The 19,721-nt window shown below is 35.5% G+C and overlaps 1 protein-coding gene across 1 annotated transcript in view; it reads left to right on the forward strand.

Moving 5' to 3' along the window:
- The window catches only part of CCDC73 (coiled-coil domain containing 73), a 95,185-nt gene that overhangs the window by 45,852 nt on the left and 29,612 nt on the right, over nt 1-19,721 (forward strand). The window contains exons 3-8 of the mRNA XM_071455294.1: nt 908-1,054; nt 7,589-7,660; nt 11,066-11,137; nt 11,907-11,942; nt 13,702-13,776; nt 15,568-15,606. Of these exons, the coding sequence (XP_071311395.1) occupies nt 908-1,054; nt 7,589-7,660; nt 11,066-11,137; nt 11,907-11,942; nt 13,702-13,776; nt 15,568-15,606 (441 nt within the window). The remainder of the gene's footprint in view (nt 1-907; nt 1,055-7,588; nt 7,661-11,065; nt 11,138-11,906; nt 11,943-13,701; nt 13,777-15,567; nt 15,607-19,721) is intronic.

Genomic DNA, 19,721 nt, shown 5'->3' on the forward strand with positions numbered 1-19,721 from the left:
TTTGTAGTTGTTATGGCCCCATGATACAGACCAGGTCTCTGCTCTTCCTGCAGGAATTCCTTCCTAAGGGTTCTGTGGCAGCAGCCAGGTCAGCCATAACTCCTGTGCTCTGCCCCTGCCTCTGTAATTCTTGGTGCAGAAACACAAGGGGTGTGTCTGGCAGGGATAGCATCGGGTGTTCTAGGCACTGCTGACAATTCAGTCTCAAGGATTAAAAAATATCATCTGGGAAAAACAGGGGAAATACCTGCAGTTGTTACGTTTTTGTGAATAAAATGCTGAGTGTTGTGGTCACCTCTGGTGTTTCTAACGAACTTGCTTTGTCCTTACAGAGGCACCTGGGGCTCCTGTTTGTGTAACTCTGCTTGACAGCAGTTGATGCAGCTGGCTCAGAATACAACATTTTGATATAGGATTTGTAGGAAGAGAATGAGAAAGACACCTTGATAAAATTCAGATGCAGAGACTGCAAGCATTACCTTAAATCCCTGATTTCAGACCAAGGATCTCTTAAAATTGGGCCTGTCTTGTGATCTTGAACGTAGGCAGCAACTTTTTCATGGCATGATGTGTATGTTGCAGCACCTTCATGTCAGTGCAGGGCAGTAACTCTGGGAGAAAAACCCCTACTACTGTCTGCTCATCAAAGTTTTTGCTTAAAACCAAAACCAAGCCAATAAATACAGAGGAGAAGCGAAGGAATATTGTGAATTGCTGATAAATCTGTTTGGTTTTTTCTACAGTAGTGCACATTACTTTAAAATAAAAATATTGTTAATTACATAGTATCTATAAGTAGTAGTTTTACTCTTTGCAAAAAGATTCTGCCTCCATATTTGAAGGTTTTGCAGTTTGAGTATTCTCTTACAGATAAACTGGAGAGGAAATGCCTGTCTTTATTTTGCAGAAAGGAGCTCAAAGAATGGAGGAAGACTTTAAAGCACAGGCACTTGAATCTACTCTTCCAAGTCCATCAGAGACTTTACTTTCCATTCGACTGTTAGACTTTAAAACAAGTTTATTGGAGGCAATAGAAGAGCTGCGTATCAGAAGGGTAAATTTCTTTATATTGGGTTTGGTCTTTCTTTGTCTTATTTCTGTCTCTCTGGAGGTAATCCTAGAAAATGCTGCATAAGTGTGGCTAACCTCATGCTGTATTTTAAGTGATTCACCAGCCAGGGTTTTGTTTAAAAATATAATGGGTTTAGGTATTGGGTGTGTTACAAATTTTCCCGTCGACAGCACAAAGGCAACAGGGTTGTATGGGAATGAATTTGGTTTTCTGTAACAACATAAGAAGTTGCTAGAGTTGATAATCAGGCTGTTGAGAAAAGCTACATTAAAGTGTTGTCTTCCATTATAATTCTTCTCTTTAAGAGCAGTGTTTGATGCAAAAGGAAAAGAAGGAATCCAAGTGTTTTCCAAGTCCCCAAGTCTTTCTTGTTTCATAATTGATTTGCCATTTGCCAGAAAAGTGGTGATTTTGGCTGTTTACTTGTGTTTTTCAGAATTACCTCTGTGGGCAAAAAGCTAGATTAAAAACACTTTATTTCACCAGTTTGACATTGCTAAACTATGGAGCTAGATCCCTACAATAAATAGTGTATTGAGTATTAGGGCTGGGGGTGTTTTGTTTTTGAAATGATCTCGTAGTAGTACCAAGGTAAAATTGCTTCTGTGCTGGTAAAGGCAGCTGTTTTTTCTTGTAGTTAATTCGTCACTTGTATTTTTCTGTGGTTACTTTTTCAGTTGTGTGTATGTAAACATTTCTGTCTATTTCTCCCCTTAGGCTTTCTGAGCTGTTATGTGTATTGAAAGACCTAAAGTGTATTTTTTCTTCATCTGATGCATTTGACCTGTTCAAAAGATGTGTATTATTAGTTTTAATATATTAGTATTGGTGACATGCTTGATTTATGCTTATTTTGATCTAAGTGAAATGCTATAATCCTCTCTTTAAAAGCCATAAACAAAAGAATGACTGCCATTAAAAAGAAAAAAGAAGAGAGAAGGGCTGCATGAAGGTACTTTCTTAGTGTAGTACTGTTAAAGCCCCCATGGTGTGATCCCCAGACTTATGTTTCAGTGGTGGTGTTTAGTCTAGTCAAACTATTTTAGTATTAAAAGTAAAAACTGAATGATTTAACTTTATTATTCAATATATTATTATATCTAAAAATAGTTGTAATAAGAAGAATTCTTATTATTAATAATATATCAGAGTATCCTTTTCTTTAGAAGACTGCTTAGCTGAATTTATATGGTTAACTCAATGTTAGCACTTTTTAATGTACTTGCTCAGAGCCTAAATTGTTCATAGAATGCCATGGGATTTCATCTTTTGGCATTTCCCGTTGGGTTTTTATGCCTGCTTTGTGTCTGCTATACTACAAGAGTTTGTGGCTGTGATTTTGTAAAAGTTGTCTCAGCAGGGTGAGTAATTTTTTGCCTTGAAATGATTTTTAGTTTCAAAATTAATGCAAATGCTAAGAGCCAGTTTCACAGTTAAGACATGGTGCTAAGTTTGTAAAATAGCTGTGGTTTTCTTTACCCTCAAAAAATACATACATACATATGTATTTACCTGTTTAGTTAAAAATTTAGGTTAAAAACTAAGCATTTTACAGACAGCCAAATTGAAATCTTGGAGTGTCCTTGAATGCATTTTTGATTGGTTTTGATAGTTCAGGGCTGCTTGCTTAGTATGTTTGAAGCTTGGAATATAAAACATAGGTATTCTGAAGATGCAAGAGTTACTGAGTAATGTGGCTTATGCCTAGTGGCATTCATTTTTATCTTTTAAAGTAGAATTTTGGATGGATGTTTTTGCTTTAAAATACCCCTAAAAAACCCTCTCCCCATTTTAGCTATGAATTTCTTACAAATTCAGTCAATGTCAGCTTATTTGGTAAATTTTTAATCAGCCCTGAGAGAAAGGTAGTGCATAAACCAAAATACAGGGATAACTCAGAGAATTACAGTGCTTGTCTTGCACTAACATGCTGATTTTTCCATGGCCATGAATGAAACACAAAATCTGTGTCATCTGCTCCATCAGAAAGTGGAGTGAAAGTGAAAATTCTGCAGGTTTCTTACTATTGCTTCCACTTCCTTCCCATGTTGCTTGTGAGGTTCAGTAGACTGATAACCTGAGGGAGGCACTAGAGCCAGTGCCATGGATTTTACTCTCAAATATTTGTCTTTGACCTCTGGTTTGGCCTCAGATGAGATTATTTTACCTCTATTTGCTTCTGTTTTTCTTCCCATTATTGGTCTTGCTCATCACTTCAACAGGAGACTCTTTGGTACAGGACCTGTTGTGTATTTTGAGTTAATAAAGTGTCTGGAATGGTTGGTTAAGCTGCAGTACAAATTCAGATTAATAAATTTGTGGATGAAATTATCCGTGTGAAGCTAATAAAAAGCAAACTCTTAAATATGAAAATATTTTGAGAGATTTGTTGCAATCCTTACTCAATGTCATGATATTGTAGGTAAACTCTCAAAAATTGTGTGGAAGAGTTGCTCAGAGTAAGGGACTGTTCATCAGTTCCATCTTCCAGAGGAAATCCCAATCCTTGATAGCTGTGCAAGTTTGTTCTAAAGATTAATTGCTTAAATGATTATACTTGATGCAGCTTCACTTTGTTCCTTTGGCCATTCACAGGGTTTTTGATCTCCATAGGAATTGACATAATATGAATATGTATGTAATTAAAAGCCACAAAAATTGTATTTCTCTTTCCCCTGCCCCACAGGGATTACTTCAGACTCCAATAGTTGGAATGCCTTCTGTTTCTTCCAGTTTAGCTTTCTCACTCATCCAGCACTGACCACTGATCCCTTTGTGCTGGATATCCCCTTCACTTACTTCCATGTCTGTCAGTCTTGCTCTGTAGTCCACTGAGTGCCTTTTCTTCCTAACAGCCTTTTAACTGGATTTCATCCCTAAGTGTAAATTAGGGAATTTTTTTAGTAAAATGACACAAGGACAGTATTGGGAAAAAAAGTAAGTATGTGGATTTAAGAGAGTAAACAGCACTGAATTTCAGATCTCATGAATGTGACATCCTTGATATTGTTGTTTGAGTCAGCAAGCAGTGTATTAGATCATAATTTCTGTGTTTGTGAATAATGTGGCTTTTGATTAGGAACTGATTACTTGCAGTTGGAGACTGTTCTAAGTATCAATGCAGACCTTTCCAGGATTATAATTTGATAGCAGAGATTAAATATAGAGTAATTGTAACCTCTGCAGTGGAGTCAAAGACAAGGAAAAATAGTGGTTGGTACAAATTTTTGTGTCTCTGCATCTGAAAATGGAAAGTTTTTTGAGAAGAGATTCCAAATACAGGTTACAATTATTTTTTATTAACTGTCATAACTATGAAAATCCAACAATGTTTTATTGGAAACTAAAGGTAGAATAATGCTTCTATAAATGTCTTCTCTCCTTTTAACATTTGTCCTGGAAACAAAACTTAAGAACAATATCCATGAGATCTACTAAAAATTGTACTGGTCTGCTTCATTCATGAAGGAATTTCCAATGATAGTATGAAAGAATCAGAAATTGTAGTTTCTCTGAGTACTGTTTGACCTGCATGAAAATTGGATGTGCAATTTTGTAGGAGGGAGACTGTAAGTTTAAAAAAGATAATAAAAGTACCTAGCAGCAGTTTTGGCTGCTTGGACATGAGCCAGCTGTACTCTGTTCCTAAATCTGTTCAGGGTCAAGAATCGAGGGGGCTTGACCAATCCACAGCCCATCTTGTAAAACTACAGCCTGAAGCAAACACTTTAAAGAAGGCTTGGCACTTTCTAAAGGTTATAACGAGTAAATAAACCATCAAATTACTCCTCCTTTATTGTTATGGTAGTCTTTTTTTATAAAAACACTTAAATCCATGTAGTCCTAAGGCATCTAATAAAAAATGAACACTTTTAAGGTTTGGTGGGTATTTGATCCCTTATCAGAGTTATATACAATATTGTTCTCCTAAGTATAATAAAAACATTTTTGTCTTATTAAACAGCTGATAGAACTTCTAAAAAAAAGAAAAAAGTGCTTCACACAAGTTTTAGAAGCTTTCAATTCAAAATGGGTAAACTATAAATTTCCTTTGGAAGATGTAAAAATGATGGATAAGGTTTATAACTGTTGGCGATTTCATGTGAGAACATTTTTATCATGTAATTGTCATTCTCAGTTTAAGTATTTATGATGTTTATTTTCTCAGCCATAGTTACATACATGCACATTTTTGATAGCTTCCAGAGACACCTTTATAATTTGGGAGTAAGTTGGAGGAGTGTTGTTCACTTACAACTTTGCTTCTTATCCTCTTAGGTGTTCACAGCAAAGGGCTCACTTAAAATGGAATTTAAGGCCATTTTCTTACCATTTTGAGAAAGACTTTTGCTAATAATATATCATTTTGATAGCATTTGTTGCTTAATAACAGAAAGGATTGAGGATCACACCTTTTTAAAAGCTTCAAGCGAGTCTCATTTGGTTTTGTCACTCAAGGGAAATTAGGGGATGTATTTTCCTTAAGTACTTATAGAATAGTACCAGAAAAAAAAAAAAATCATTGCAGTGATGCAGCACTGTTTGTTAAAGCAGAACTGGGAATCCCTGATAATCTTTTAAGTTCTCTTTTTTTTTTTAACCATAAGTCCTATGAAATCTTTCATTTTCTTCTCCATCTGTATTCTACCAGTATATATCAGAGAAGCAAAAGCTAAAGGACTTTTCTCTGGTTCTCTGTGAGACAGATTTTAGTTTTAAATGCCTATTCAGTATTTTGTATGTAAAATTCACTTGACAGCTGAGGCATATATTTAGAATCTGTGCAAGAATCTTGAAATGCTTGGGAGTGGCCTCCTGTGGAAAGAAGTGTGCTTCTCTACACACGTGTGCCTGTAAACTATCTGCTAATCAAGAAAGTCAGTTTTGACCCTAAAACCCTATAAAAGATGTCAATGTCAAAAAACTATTTTGAATCACTTGGGACATATTTGCTTTTTTGTTTCTGTTGATAAGTAGTGGGACTATGAATCAAATACTGTACTAAGTGAGAAAGGGTTGCAAAATCTTCAAAACTGTTTTGCATCAATTGTTGAAGTGTTGTAAATATCCTTGAATCAGAAACTTGGAACCCTTGCTCATATTGGGCTTCAGAAAGAATTGCAGTGTATTTTATAGCCAAAAAAATTTGTGTAATCTTCTTCACTTGGGAAGGAGAAAGAGCCTCCATTTGTTCTTTCTGTGTGTCAGGAAAGGTGTTGCTTCATCCAGAGCTGGGATCTTTTTAGTCTCATGGCAAATAATAGTGTTCATGGTATTGTATATCATTAGAATTGTACTTAAACCCCAGTGTTAAGAGAATTAACCTTTTGATGTCTTTTATTTTTTATTAGAGAGAGATCCATGGCCTTTTTTTCCCAAGTTGTGACTGTTTCCTAAAGGTTCTAACCAATTTTTGAGGTGTGAGTCACTTCAAGAGTACTTAAATTTTTCCAACAATTAAGATGGCAAGATTTAAACTATAGTGAAGTTGAACTTAAAAACAGCATAAAATTGGCACATAATATATCAAAATGCACAGTTCAAGTACTGAGGGTATTCTTTTACCCTCATACAGTGAGCTTGGCCCTTGCTGGACCTCAGTAAATGTTATTAGTGCAAGGATTCATCAAAGAGAAGTCAGGCTTACCTTAAAGTGGTGGCTTTCCCAAGCTGGCTATCAGTGTGCAGAGCAAAGTGGGAGAGCAGCCTTTGGAAGTTCAGTGGCACATTAGTGCAGCTCTCCAAGTCCTTGGAGGATATTCATTATTTTGACTGTGTGCAAAAAAGAGGACAGTGCTGAGTTGCTTATGACATGCATCAAAAACCTGAATATTGTTCTTGCAGGCAGTTGTGACTGTTCATAAGGAAACCTTTTGTTCTTCCTTTTTTTTGGGTACTGGATTTGTGGAGGAAGGCCAGTGCTCATAAAAATTGGACTCCAAAGGGAAGCTGATTTCTATTGGGAAAAATTAACTTTAATACCAGAGTGTTTCAGGAAAATGCCAAAGTATTTAGCAACTGTGATTATCAGAAGGTAACTCTCATTTGTTATCAAAAGTAATAGTTGGATTCTTGACACAAGTGCTTCTGACAAGAACAAGGATCTTTAACACCTCCCTGTGGATGATGGGAGAAACTTTGGACTTTAGTAATGGTCTTAGATTTTATGGTAGCTCATCTTATCAGAAATGTGTTGATTACCCATGATTCTGTTTCAGTGTCTTTTGGTAGGTCAGAAGGCTTCTTGGCACAGAAGATAATGGTAAATATATCTCTTTTTCCATAATAACAGAAGTAACCACTGACAAAAACTTTTCAGTTTTCCTAGGAGATGTCACAAAGAATAAAGATTCAGATGCTTTGAGCTGAATATTTAAGATGCCCCGAATTTTCTGAGTCATTAATTATGATTATCTGTATCATTGACTACAAGGGATTCTTGAAGCAGTTTTGCATCTCACTGAATTTCTCTTAATTTCAGTGTTTTGACTTTTTTTAATATTTGTTTTTAACTAGGAAACAGAAAAGAATTATGAAGACCAAATAAACAAAATTGTTATAGAGAAACAGGAACTTGAATGGCAGAAGGTAACTTTCCTGTGTGCTTTCAGTGTTTTAGCTGCTGAGATTTAATTTTAATGTGTTAATATAAATTGTGATTGTTACAATTCCTCTTTATAGAGCTATTTTTATTTCAGTAGTAGAATGTTCTAGCCAGTAGCTTATTATTTAGTCATGAACATCTGTAGCTTTTATTTTGATTTGGATTGTGCCCAGCTTAGCAATGTTTTTAACAAGAAAATATAATAATATTTGGCATGACTTGGCAATCTTCAGTCAAAAGAGATGGAAATACTGAAGCAGGAAGATATTTAGCTGAATCTGAGGCATGTTGCCATGTCAGTGTGGGGGAAGCTGTGTAGCAGCTTCTCTGTACTATGCTTGGCTTTGGCAAGTGCAAATATCAGTGCAGCAAACAACTCCACTTGCAATCTTTTGGAAGTGGAGATTTTCCCAGAAAGTTATTTTGAACGTGAACCTGTATGTTATCCATACTCAGAGGTAGTCTGTCAGCTTTTAAATGTTGAGAATGAAGTATTCAGCAACATAAGTCTGACATTCTTCTCAGAGTTAGGGCTCCTGAGGTTATGCTTTGCTAGGAAATGCATTCCCTTCTTTAATACAATCAAACCCATGACCCCTGTCACTAGGGCACAAGATAAAAGGCTTCACTCCGTATATTTTACAACCCCAGAAAAAACAATAATTTCAGCTCTATCCTTGATCTTGGGATATTTAACATCTTAGTTGTAAAGGAAGGCTATTTCATCTTGGAGTTCATCCTAACCATCTTAAATTAATAATCCTAACTCTGTGCTTTTCTTTCTTGAAAGATATATATGTGCACACAGAAACAGGAAACATTTTCTATTTGTAAAAGCAAGAGTGCTTTCAATTTGTAACCCTTCTTTGCTTTTCTTAACCTAGCTTTGCAGTGCTTAGTATTCTGGGTTCAAAAGGGAGGATTTCCACCCATTCTAAGACCTTAACAGCAATTTAATTTACCACTCATAAAAGGATGGGACTTACAGGTAGTGAGGTGAACTCTGTTCCTGTGCTTTGCACTTACCATTGGCACATGGCAAAGCTGATCAATGAGTGGTAGATTTTGGGAACTTCATGTGAGCAAATTTTCTGGACCTTCAAAGGAACAAGCTAATACGAATTTCCAATCCTGGAGACTCCAGTAAGATGAAAATTCTAAGTATGACATTTAAATTGAATTTGTGACCTGATTGTTTCTGAATGCAGAATCATACTGACCACAGCAGTAGTTCAATAAGTAGACATCTTCCTGTGGTTTATCAAAGGTTCTGTTTTACCATTTCCTTCATGGATTTCCATTCCAGTCAACATTTCTGTCATTCATTTTATTTTACCTAAAATTTAGCTAACTATTTTGAAATGAAGCTAAGTCATATTACAATATTACAAATTAGCTACATGTTATAAATATACTGTGGCTGCTCTTGAAAAAAATACACTCAAGCAGGGAAAACAGAATAACAGGAGAATATATTCCTTTAAATCTAGTGGGTATACTCATCCATTATAATACTACAATATCAAAGCTGATTTTTTTCATATTTAAAACAAACCTCTGCTTTTTTCTTCAGTCTTACTGCATCACACATACATGGTATATATGGAAAACTTCTTCCAAGCCTGAATTTCTGACAGAGATAATAGAATAATTTTATTATTTTATTATCATTTATCTGATAATAGAAGCATTTTATTTTATCTGATAGTCTGTGTGTGAGGCTTGTTAGAAAATGAATATTTGTAGACACTGCCCTGTCTTTTTTGAAAATAAAATACCTCACTTGAATATACAGTACAAGAAAGTAGTATGTTATAAAGAGTTCAGCATTGGGTTTTTTTCCATTACATCTATGATAAAGTTATATAAAGGATGATTGTTTAATGAAACCAGACTTATACCTACATAATTTATTCCATGCTATTGCCTTGAATTCCTGTATTTTGTAGTGCCATCTTAATTTGGCAGCGCTGTGGATATAAAATCTTATTCCTGTGGTGAGCAGGAGTACTGCAGTGGGAGTAGTTGATTTTTTGTGCCTGCAGTACTTTCCTGCCTTGCTACTTCACATGCCTGTCACCCCCTGGAGAACCTGTCCTTGGACACAGGGCTGAGGGGCAACCCCAGGAAAACATTTCTCAGGACTTCTGTGTGCTTCTGAACATTCATTTATGTACTGTGCATTGTTTGTTGCACACAAACCAAAACTTCCTCTACTCATGATGAGTTAGGTAAATGGATATGGAACACCTTATCTCCTTGCATTCTTGTCTCTGTCAAAAGGCTATTTTGTTCAGGTTCTTGCTTGTACAATGTGAAAGCAACACCAGCTTGCTGGAGAAAACAGCAATTTTGGAAGGGACTTTGTTTAAAAACTCAATTTTTATTAAGGCAGAAGAAGAAATTTGACTCCTTGTGTGTGAAACAGATTTTCAATTTATTTTCTCCCATTCATTCTTTTTAATAATCTCAATTTATATTTATTTTTGTGAAGTCATTAGTGGATTAGTGTGGTTCCTGCTACTCACTAATATTTTCTAAGCTAAACACTCATCTATATTTTGAGATAGCTGTTCAGGGACAGAGCCTTTTAACTACTTTTACCGAATATTTCAGTGTTTAGAACTGAAAAACCTGGTCTTCCATGCATACCTTCCGTGGTAAAGGTGAAGTATCTTATAGAGAAGCATGATGCTTAAAGATCGTGGAGATTTCCATCTTGCAGAGTGTAGTATTAGCCTATGAGATTATAATATGAAATAATAATACAAAAAAAGTACATCCTCACTAATTTTCTTGTTTTTATGGATGAGAGTAAAGCCAGGCTGGAGGGTGATAAGAACCTCATACTATTGCCTTATACTTAGTTATTTCTGGCTTCCTACAGCTCTTTCAAGTAGCTTGTTAAATGGCTAAAATCTAACTATAAACAGAATAACAGATAGTTAGTTTTCAATGGGATTCTATTTTTAATGGCCATTAAAATTCTGTTGTAACTACCTGGAGCAGCGTCAAGGTTCTGGCTTGAGCTGGCAGTGGATGTGGATTGTTTCTGCAGGCTGATGGGATGGGTAGGAGTTGCTCACAGAAGTCCTAGTAAAAGGTCTGTATTCCAGAGGGGAGAATTGTTACCTGTTAAGAGTGAAAGAGAAGCTGTTACCAAAAAGACAATTACCAATTAAAAAATGCATTTTTGTTTAGTCTTTGGGGTTTTTTAGTCAATTGTATCATTCTAGAAATATTTAACAATAAATATTACATATTTATTGTTAAATATTGCAATAAGTCAGCCTTTTCTTGGAATACTTGATATATAATTTGCTCTCAGCTACTTTACTGATGCTGTTGTTTTATACTTTACTCATGCTGTTGTTTTTTCACATGAGCAGGAAACTCTGCAGCATCAGACGGACACGCTGCAACAACAAAACAAAGAAGCTATGGCCGCTTTTAAAAAACAGGTAACAAAATAAAGCCTTTGGCTTTGACTGTGGGATTTTAAAATACAGTGGCATCATAGCAAGTTATCAGCTGGTATGAAAATATTTTTCTATTGCATATAAAATGTTAGAATATACAGCTCAGGACAGAGCTCATTTCCTTTCTTCTGGCCACACCATTATGCTTGTGTTTGTAGTTCTTGCCAGATGCCCCTCCTCCTGGCATTTTTCATTTTTATATTTCAAAAACCTCCTAGAGAAGATAATGCTTCTTCTAACACTTTCCTCATTCTGTTTTGCTTTGTTTGGCTTTTCCCCTCTAATTTAGCATGACCTCTGCCAGGGTAGATTCATAAACCATGGTAAAAGATCTGCCACACAAATTATCCTGCCCAACATTTAAAAGTGTGTTTCACTCTTGTGTTTTATTCTCCATATTACAGTGAGCAAACACAAGAGCTGAGAGACCTTGCAGAGAATGTTCATAGGAGCTGAAACTGTTGCCCATGGTGATGAAGAATTTGTCATTAATACTGCATCACAATCGTGTCACACAAAAAAGAATCTGACAAGCAATTAGGTTTCTCTCTTGAAAAAATAATTTGAGATTCACAGAGTTCTCCTTGTGGAACTGTAGAGTTCTACAGTTCCTATAGGTAGAAAACCCCAGGAATTATACTCTGCAGGTTAATTTAACTATATTGTCTTGTTGAATTGCATGAATAAAATTATTGCCATGTGCTGTTCTGATTTTTTTGTTTTGGTTTTTTTTATGTGACTGACGACCAAGTTACAGGCAAGGATGTTTGCCATGGAAGAAGAAAAGGTACTCTAAATTATTTGTTGTTTGTCATCCAAAGAAGAGCGTAAGCAAATGATAATGATATAAAACATACCAAACATATCCTAAGTATAAACTAAGTATATTGCAATTACATTATGTTTTTTGCTATGGCCTTTGGAAAAGAAATGTCTTTGTAACTTTTGTATTTCTGTTTTTTTGTTTATAGACCTGTGAAGAGTCACTGCTTATGCTAAAAATGAGTTGAGGAAAGAGTGTTCTTTGATAGTTCCATATTGCATTTATACAAAATTTACTTTATTCTAGAGGGTTAGGATAAATTGGGAAAATTGGCCTTTACAAGTAGTACTAAAAAATAACATTTCTAGCTGCCTTAGAGAAATCAGAATTTAATAGGGATTTCATTGATTTAGCTGAACTAAAGGTACTAAAGGTTTCTGAAGGTACTTGACCTAAACTGAAATAAGATAAATTTTAGCCTGAATTGATGTGGATTTTGTTAGCTACATAAGTTTTTATACCAGGCTGATTGCCCAGTTCCTCCTCTGAATGAAGGATTTACATTTGGTCTACAATGAACCTGTTTTAAATAGTGAAGTCAGTGGATGTCTGCCTCTGTTGTTTCATTTAAATTTCCCAGTGGTTTGGAGCAGGTGAATATGCTGGATGTGGCATAAGAACTGACATAGAAATTTGCAAACTGGTTAAATGGCTTGAAAGTATATAAAAAATAAACTTTATTGTTTGCTGCATTGCTATTTATTGCTATTTATTTTATATTTTGTGCTTGAGTAATTTTCTTGTTTGGGAGTTTGGAATTTTTTCTCATTAAGACAATTCATTTGTCCACACATACCCACTTATTACTCTCTGATTTTTATTTTCAATGATAGATTCAGAATTAAATTTTATGCTGTTTAATTTTTACTTCTATTTCCATTGAATCGAATAGTACTTTCTGTACTTAATACCAAAGTAACTGAAAGAGTAAATTAATCTTGGGATAGAGTTGAAAAACCAATTTTTGCATCAATTTAGATGATATGTACTATGAGTGATCAGGGTGGTTTTGGAGGATTGCACAGTCAGCACTGTATTGGAAAAGACTGGAACATGCAGGGGTGGTTGAATGGATATCTTTGTGTTTTCTGACATATTCTCTGGTATTTAGATTCTGGTCTGCATTGGATTGGCTTCAGCCAGTGATTTTTACCAGATTTAATTCTGCTGAAGTCCTTTGGCTTTCTCATGTGCAAATTCCATATGTTTGTCTGTGTATGCATTCACACACACACATATGCTTGTATATATATATATACATACATATATATATATACATATTAAATGTACTTGCATGTATTTACTGTCTCTAGCAATAGCTGCTTACAGTTCACGCTTTGTGGACTGAGAAAAATGAGCAGGTTGTTTCTATGAAGATCCTGCAGATAAAAAATGGATTTACCTGATACCTTTTGTTTTAAAATTTACTGTCTTTGTTCTAAATAATGTATTAGTTCTGCCTTTGTCAGGCTTGTCTCTCCCAGAACAGCCAATTTTAAGACTTGATGAATAGTCAGAAGTGGTGAAGATACTCTATCATGTTTTCACTTTTCTTTTTATAGCAATATTTATCTGCATTTTAAAATTATTTAGCTGAATTATTCACCAATGAATTGTTCTGTCGTAGTGGAGTAATACTATTTTTGTAACATTCTTTTTGATAAATTCTTATTGTAAATGCATTTACTCTGCCCAAATCCTGAAGTACGGCTTTTGTTGAAAGGGAAAATACCAACTTGCTGTAGAAACAAAAGAAAAAGAAATTGATGGACTGAAAGAAACATTAAAAGCCTTACAGGTAAAGTATTGCTATTGTAAAATAACATTTCTTTGAATGCAGGAGTTTTGGTTTTAGTTTTTTCCTAGTAAGAAAATTGTGGTTTTAAGAGGATCTTTAAGGCCTAATTGTTTAATCTTCCTAGGACACCTCACTTTGTAACACTGTGTTTCTGTTCCAGTCTTCAGTGTTACTCACTACTACTTTGAGTTAACCTTCCAGCTAATGTTCTTTTCCTCTAGAAGATGACTCAAAAGTCCAAACAGTGGACTTTCTTGTAAAATGTGCTTTCTTTTCATTTCCACAGTCTTCCTCTTCCTTCACATTCTTGTTTTCTGACTCCACACCTGTCTGGAATCCCTGGTTTTGGGCTCCTAAACAGAGCTAAGTATTCACCCTGGGCCTCCACCTTGCAGTGCTCCCTGTGTTTTTCAGTGGATTCCTCTGTTTCACTGGGAGGTTTCTGTACTCACACTTGATCCATGGCTTAAGACCAAGGCAAATACATAGAAAATGGATCAGTAGCATTGTAATGCATTGCCAGATTTCAGGTGTTACCAGGAACTAATTATTTTTCTACCCATAACTGAGTGGAATAATAATTCTGTTGGAAACAAAATGGCTCTAATGGATTATTACTATGATTTTGAAACTTCTTCACATTCTCTTATAATGGAATACATTTACTTTGTAGCAGACTGTTTGTTTTGTCAGTTACTTAACACTGTATTTTAGGAGCACAAGAAATTGATTCTCATGGCTGGCCTTCTGAGCAATAGCTGTAAGGATTTTGTTGCCTTGCTCAAACCTTGGCATAGCACAGATGATGTAGAATATCCATCCCTCCATGGTCTGCTGAACATAATATGTGGACAGCAAGAGTAATGAAAGATCCAACTGGCCTTTCTTTTGTAAGACAAACCACAAATTAAAAAAAAAAAAAATCTTAAATGTTGAGTGCTCACAGATCAAGCATTTCTGTCACAGTACAGTTCAGATCTAGGAAATTCTGCTGTGGCTTGAGGAAGCTGGAGGTCACAGTGTGCTCACAGGGAGATTGTTTGGAAATGAGCCCAATACAAGAGGGAAGAATTTTTAATTCAGTTCTGTATTCTTATCTGTAGAGTCAGAACCCTACCTTAAAATGATTTTTCTCTAGGTTTTTTTTCTAGAAATAATATTTTCTGCATAACATTTGTACACTCTGGGTCCTTTGACAATACCTTAGAGGTTTTTTTGTATGCAAATCAAAATACTCTGTCAGTGGGGTATTAAGTAGTGTTAATATCTTCTAATGACAGCCTTATATTATTAAAGCATGTGAGATTGTTACATTTATATCTTTATATGCTACTATTTAGAATACCTACTAAGATATTTTTGTTGTTTTTTCCAATAGGGAGCATGCTTCTATTCCTGTAGGAGTTGAGGGAATACTTTCATTTCTATCTTTATCTTCTTCTCTATTTATTTCTCAGGGTCTAGTTTACAGACTGTGGTCCCATTGCACGTTTTTTTATGATGCCTGTCAGAAAACACAAGGATTTATGCACTTTTTCAAAACTCCTCTAGTAACAAATCAGTGTGAAGTGATTTTACATAATTTAAATATTGAAGTAACATTATGAAGTAAAGTGCATCTAATAATACATGAAATTGTGCCATCAGTAATTCAAAACCACCGTTACTATATTGGATGGATTAATAACAAATGCAGTTAAATAATTGGTACAACAATACTTAATTATGCAGGTTGTTGTCAGAAAAAAAATGTAAATACCATTTAATGAATAACTCTCTGTTGTTTTACAGATTTCAAAATACACTTTACAAAAGAAACTGAACGAAATGGTAAGAAAATAATGAAAGTGCAAAAAGAAGGAAGAGCTTTAATGAAAAGAGTATGCTTGGGGTATAATCCACTACTAACTGGCTTTAATACTTAAATGATATATGATAATTACTACAAGTAACACAAAGAGGTATCAGCTTCAAATCTGAAAATCTTACAAATGCAATGGTTTTAGATTTTTATAGTGTGATATTTACTGTTCAGCATGTGGTATTTTTTTCTCACTGAATTAAAGAAGAATTGGTACATTTGTTCTCTTTGTAGATTAAAGATTTTTTAATAGACTGTCATTTAAATAATGTAATTTTATTACTCTGACAGATCTGGCATAATATATCAAAAAGTAGTAGAGAATTCCTAGAAGTTCATGGTTTTGTTTTTAAGAAAAACTGGTGGTTTTCTTCTCACTCTTTTTTTACTCCTCAGAATTAGTTCTTAACATCAGTTTCCCTGAACAGTTTAGATTTCATCCAGTGCAGCTCACTCCCTTTGACACAGGGAATAAATTTACCCAGAGTGACAGCATAGTGGCTCTGAACCCTGTTGTCTGTTTTAGGAAGTGAAAGAGTGAGCCACAGAAACATTGCTAGGCTTGATTGAATAAATGCTGTGAAAATTCTGCTGCTGCTCAACTGGAAAGAATAAAGATAATATTGTCAGACCATTACAAACTGTGATTTTAATTAAGAAGCTCAAAAAACTAGAGTCCAGTTTAGCTTTAAGTACCATGACATTTGTACTGAAAGTCATCTTCAACGCTACAGTGGTTTTACACAAAATATGGTGAAATTGAATAATGTGCCCTCTGACCTGGGAGATAAGGCTACAAGTTAAAGATCAAAGGCAACATAAAATGTGTTTTGTCTTACTTCACTTTTAACTTGTATTTATTCCTAAAATGCAGCTGATCTAAAAATGTGTTGAAAATATACGGAATAACTGGACTTGCATCTAGGTCATTTTACATATTATCTTTCTTTCATAACTTACAAGCTCAGTCTTCCAGCTGAGTGAGAATATTTAAAGGACAACACCTTTTCTTTAAGCTGGAAATGCATCTACGCTGCTTTAAAGGAATATATTTTTTATATTCATGAACTTTTCATTAATGGATCATTTGAATATTTTGAAAGCATTTGCTTTGATACAGAGTAGGGTAATCTAAAATGCTACTGAGTGGGGCAAGATGCTGGAAATCCTCTTTTGCATGTGGCACTAAACAGTCCCCCCATGTACAGTTGGGACTTATTTAGGGAAAATGCTCTGATATGAAATGATGAAAACAAAATACCCCACAAGGTAAACAAAAGTGATTTTTTTCCTATAATCTTTTACAGTAGTGGGCTAATGCAGTTTTAGACCAGGTCAAATTCTACCAACTTTACTCCCTGAGTGGTTGCACTGAAATAAGTGGCACATTCAAGGGATCAAAGGAGTAGCTGCTCATGTAGACTCCTGGTCATCACCGATGGCAAAGTGTTTAAAAATCAAATGGATGAAATTCTGAACCAATCATTTATCTGAGACCCATTTCAATTTTGTTAAAGACAGATTAGCTCGTTCTCTGGTGTGTGTTTTGAGAGTAAGCAGATGTGCTGCTCAGTTTACATCTGGCACCTAAGAAACCCTGCCAATCAGTGAAGGAGCTTCTGTGTGTGCTGGGGACTGGGTGTGCCTTACTGATGCAGCTTTTTATTCTGTTTTTCTGCTTTAGTTCTATTCTTTTAGAATGGTATATACCATGTTAATACTTGACATGAACACCATGTTTTAACATGCTGTCCAGTTAAGTTTATGCAAAAATGGTAGTGCTGATTATTACCATATATGATATAATATAATTCTTACTATATATGCTATAATTTTGAAATAGTGGAAGATCTTGTTTTGTACTGAAAGATAGTATAGAGACAAACAAATAAAGAATTTTTTTGTGTTTTATTATTTGTTTGTCTTTATTATTGTCTTCCTCCCCAATTAAAAAATTGATTATTGCATGCAGTGCAGTTGTTTTGCACCTCACTGCATATGGACAGTAGCACTCATGCAGTCAGGAGGGATTACTACAAAGCCAATTCAATTGATAGAACACACTTGAGTGTGACCTCTGGATTGTATTTGTTTTCTTGCTGCTGAAATTAGGAAGTAACTGGAGGAAAATGGTCAGGTGTTGGTTTCCTGACAGACCATACACTGGAGAATGCCAGGACTCTCTGCACGTGGCATCTGTTCTTGTCTTCCCTTACTGTTTTTATTGGAAACTAAATGTATGTGAAACCATTGAGTGAAGCTGCAGTCAGATGGTCTAGGTTAAACCCCACCGCAGAAAAGAGGGAATTTAGATCCAGATAACCCACATTGTTCCCAGCAGACAGGGAACTGTGTTCCCACCTGAACCGTGCCCAGGAACTGCTGGCACAGTCAGGTGAGTCCTACTTGGCACAGGCCAAAATGTGTCAGGGATATTTTAACAACAGTACAGGCTTTTCCTGAGAACTTCCCTGCCACCATTTAGTTTTCTAATACAGGTATAGTTATCAAATGAGTGGAAAAGAAATTACTGCAAAAAAAAAAGTTGGTTTATTCATAATAATCTAAGATAGGATGTTTTTGTTCCCTTTCTGCATCTTTTAGGAGTTTGCCTGTAATCATACTATGTTGTTTAAAAACACAGTGAGAAGGCAGTAATACAGTATAAATTCAACCCAATTATTATTAAGTATCTACTTATTTTTAAGTAGAAAAATGGTGAGAACTGGAGGAACTGTTGTGAAAAAAATTCCCATTTTGAAGCTCTACAGTTGGTAGCTCTTTGCATAATTTTCATGTGATCTTGCCTTTGGTCTCCATGCCATTACATCCCCTTTGTTTCTCTGACACTTTCACCTCCCAGTTACCACCTTCTGCTTCACTGAGTACCCCTGACTCGTGACTCCATTTCTAGAATATCTTTGAGATATGAGCCATTCCCTCTTTGTGTTTCTCCAGTCACCCACTTGACCCTGAGCTATTTCTCGGGTCCAGTTCCACCAAGAAATCATTGTGCCTCAACAAGCCATATGGCCACAATCAATTCCACTCCCCATCCCAGCTTATCTTTATTACTGGTGGAGGGCAGGGCAATAATTCCTGTTTTTGCAGTATCAGACATGAGGAAGAAGAACCAAGATTCTGTGGGTCTCACTCCAGCTCCAGGGTCATCCACTCCCTATCCTGCAGTGTCTCCTGGTGTTTCTTGATTGGCTTCTATGGAAGAATGTTTTACAGCCTTTTCACTGGGAGGAGACGAATCACATACTCAGGCTTTTATTTCTCTGTGCATTAAGCCTGGAGAGCAGCCTGCCATCAAAAATCATATTTAGGCAAGTGTTAAGCTCTTAATAAAACTCTTGCAGCTAGAACAGGCCAGTTCCTTTTTTCCCTGGAAAGAGCCCCGTGAAGTAGCAAAGCATATTTCAACTTTTGAGAGAGGAGGAGGGACTAACACTATCTTGCTGACTAAAGAAAGGAATTGGATAACACTAAGAAAAAATCCATATTAAAAACTAAAAAACCCCTCAGATCTTGCCACAAGCTGTTCAAGTCTCAAATTAGGGCTGTCTCCCTGCTCATCGATCTCTTAGAATAAATATACCTGAGGGAATGACCAGGAAAAACAAAGAAAATCTTTCCTTTTAATGTTTTTGTTAGAAAATTCCCATCCTAGCATTAGTTAAGAACAGATCTTCAACGGTTAATTTATGATTAGGAAGAACAGAAAGTATAAGAACATTTTCAACCTACATTCCTCACAGTGATTTCTGTAAGTGGTGGTTTCTTTACCAGTGCTTCCATTATGACTTTCCATTTGCTGTAGTGTGTTTAATTTCATACCTTATAAAACATGAGAAATTTGTATTGTATATCCTGTTTTGCTAGTCTTATGGTGGTCATTTCATTTGATTACTATCAGCTTTTATTATCCTCTGATGCCTGGACATGTATTGCATTTGTTACTGTGTGGAAATGGAGCCTTGCCAAAGCCAAGCAGACTGGGCCAGATGCATCCTGGTGTAACTTGAATTTACACACAGGAATGAATTTGGCCCAGTTCATTTTAATTGCTGTGTTGCTC

Source organism: Agelaius tricolor, unplaced genomic scaffold, assembly GCF_023055355.1.
Source record: "Agelaius tricolor isolate 1412-34295 unplaced genomic scaffold, bAgeTri1.0.p SCAF_46, whole genome shotgun sequence".
NCBI lineage: Eukaryota > Metazoa > Chordata > Aves > Passeriformes > Icteridae > Agelaius > Agelaius tricolor.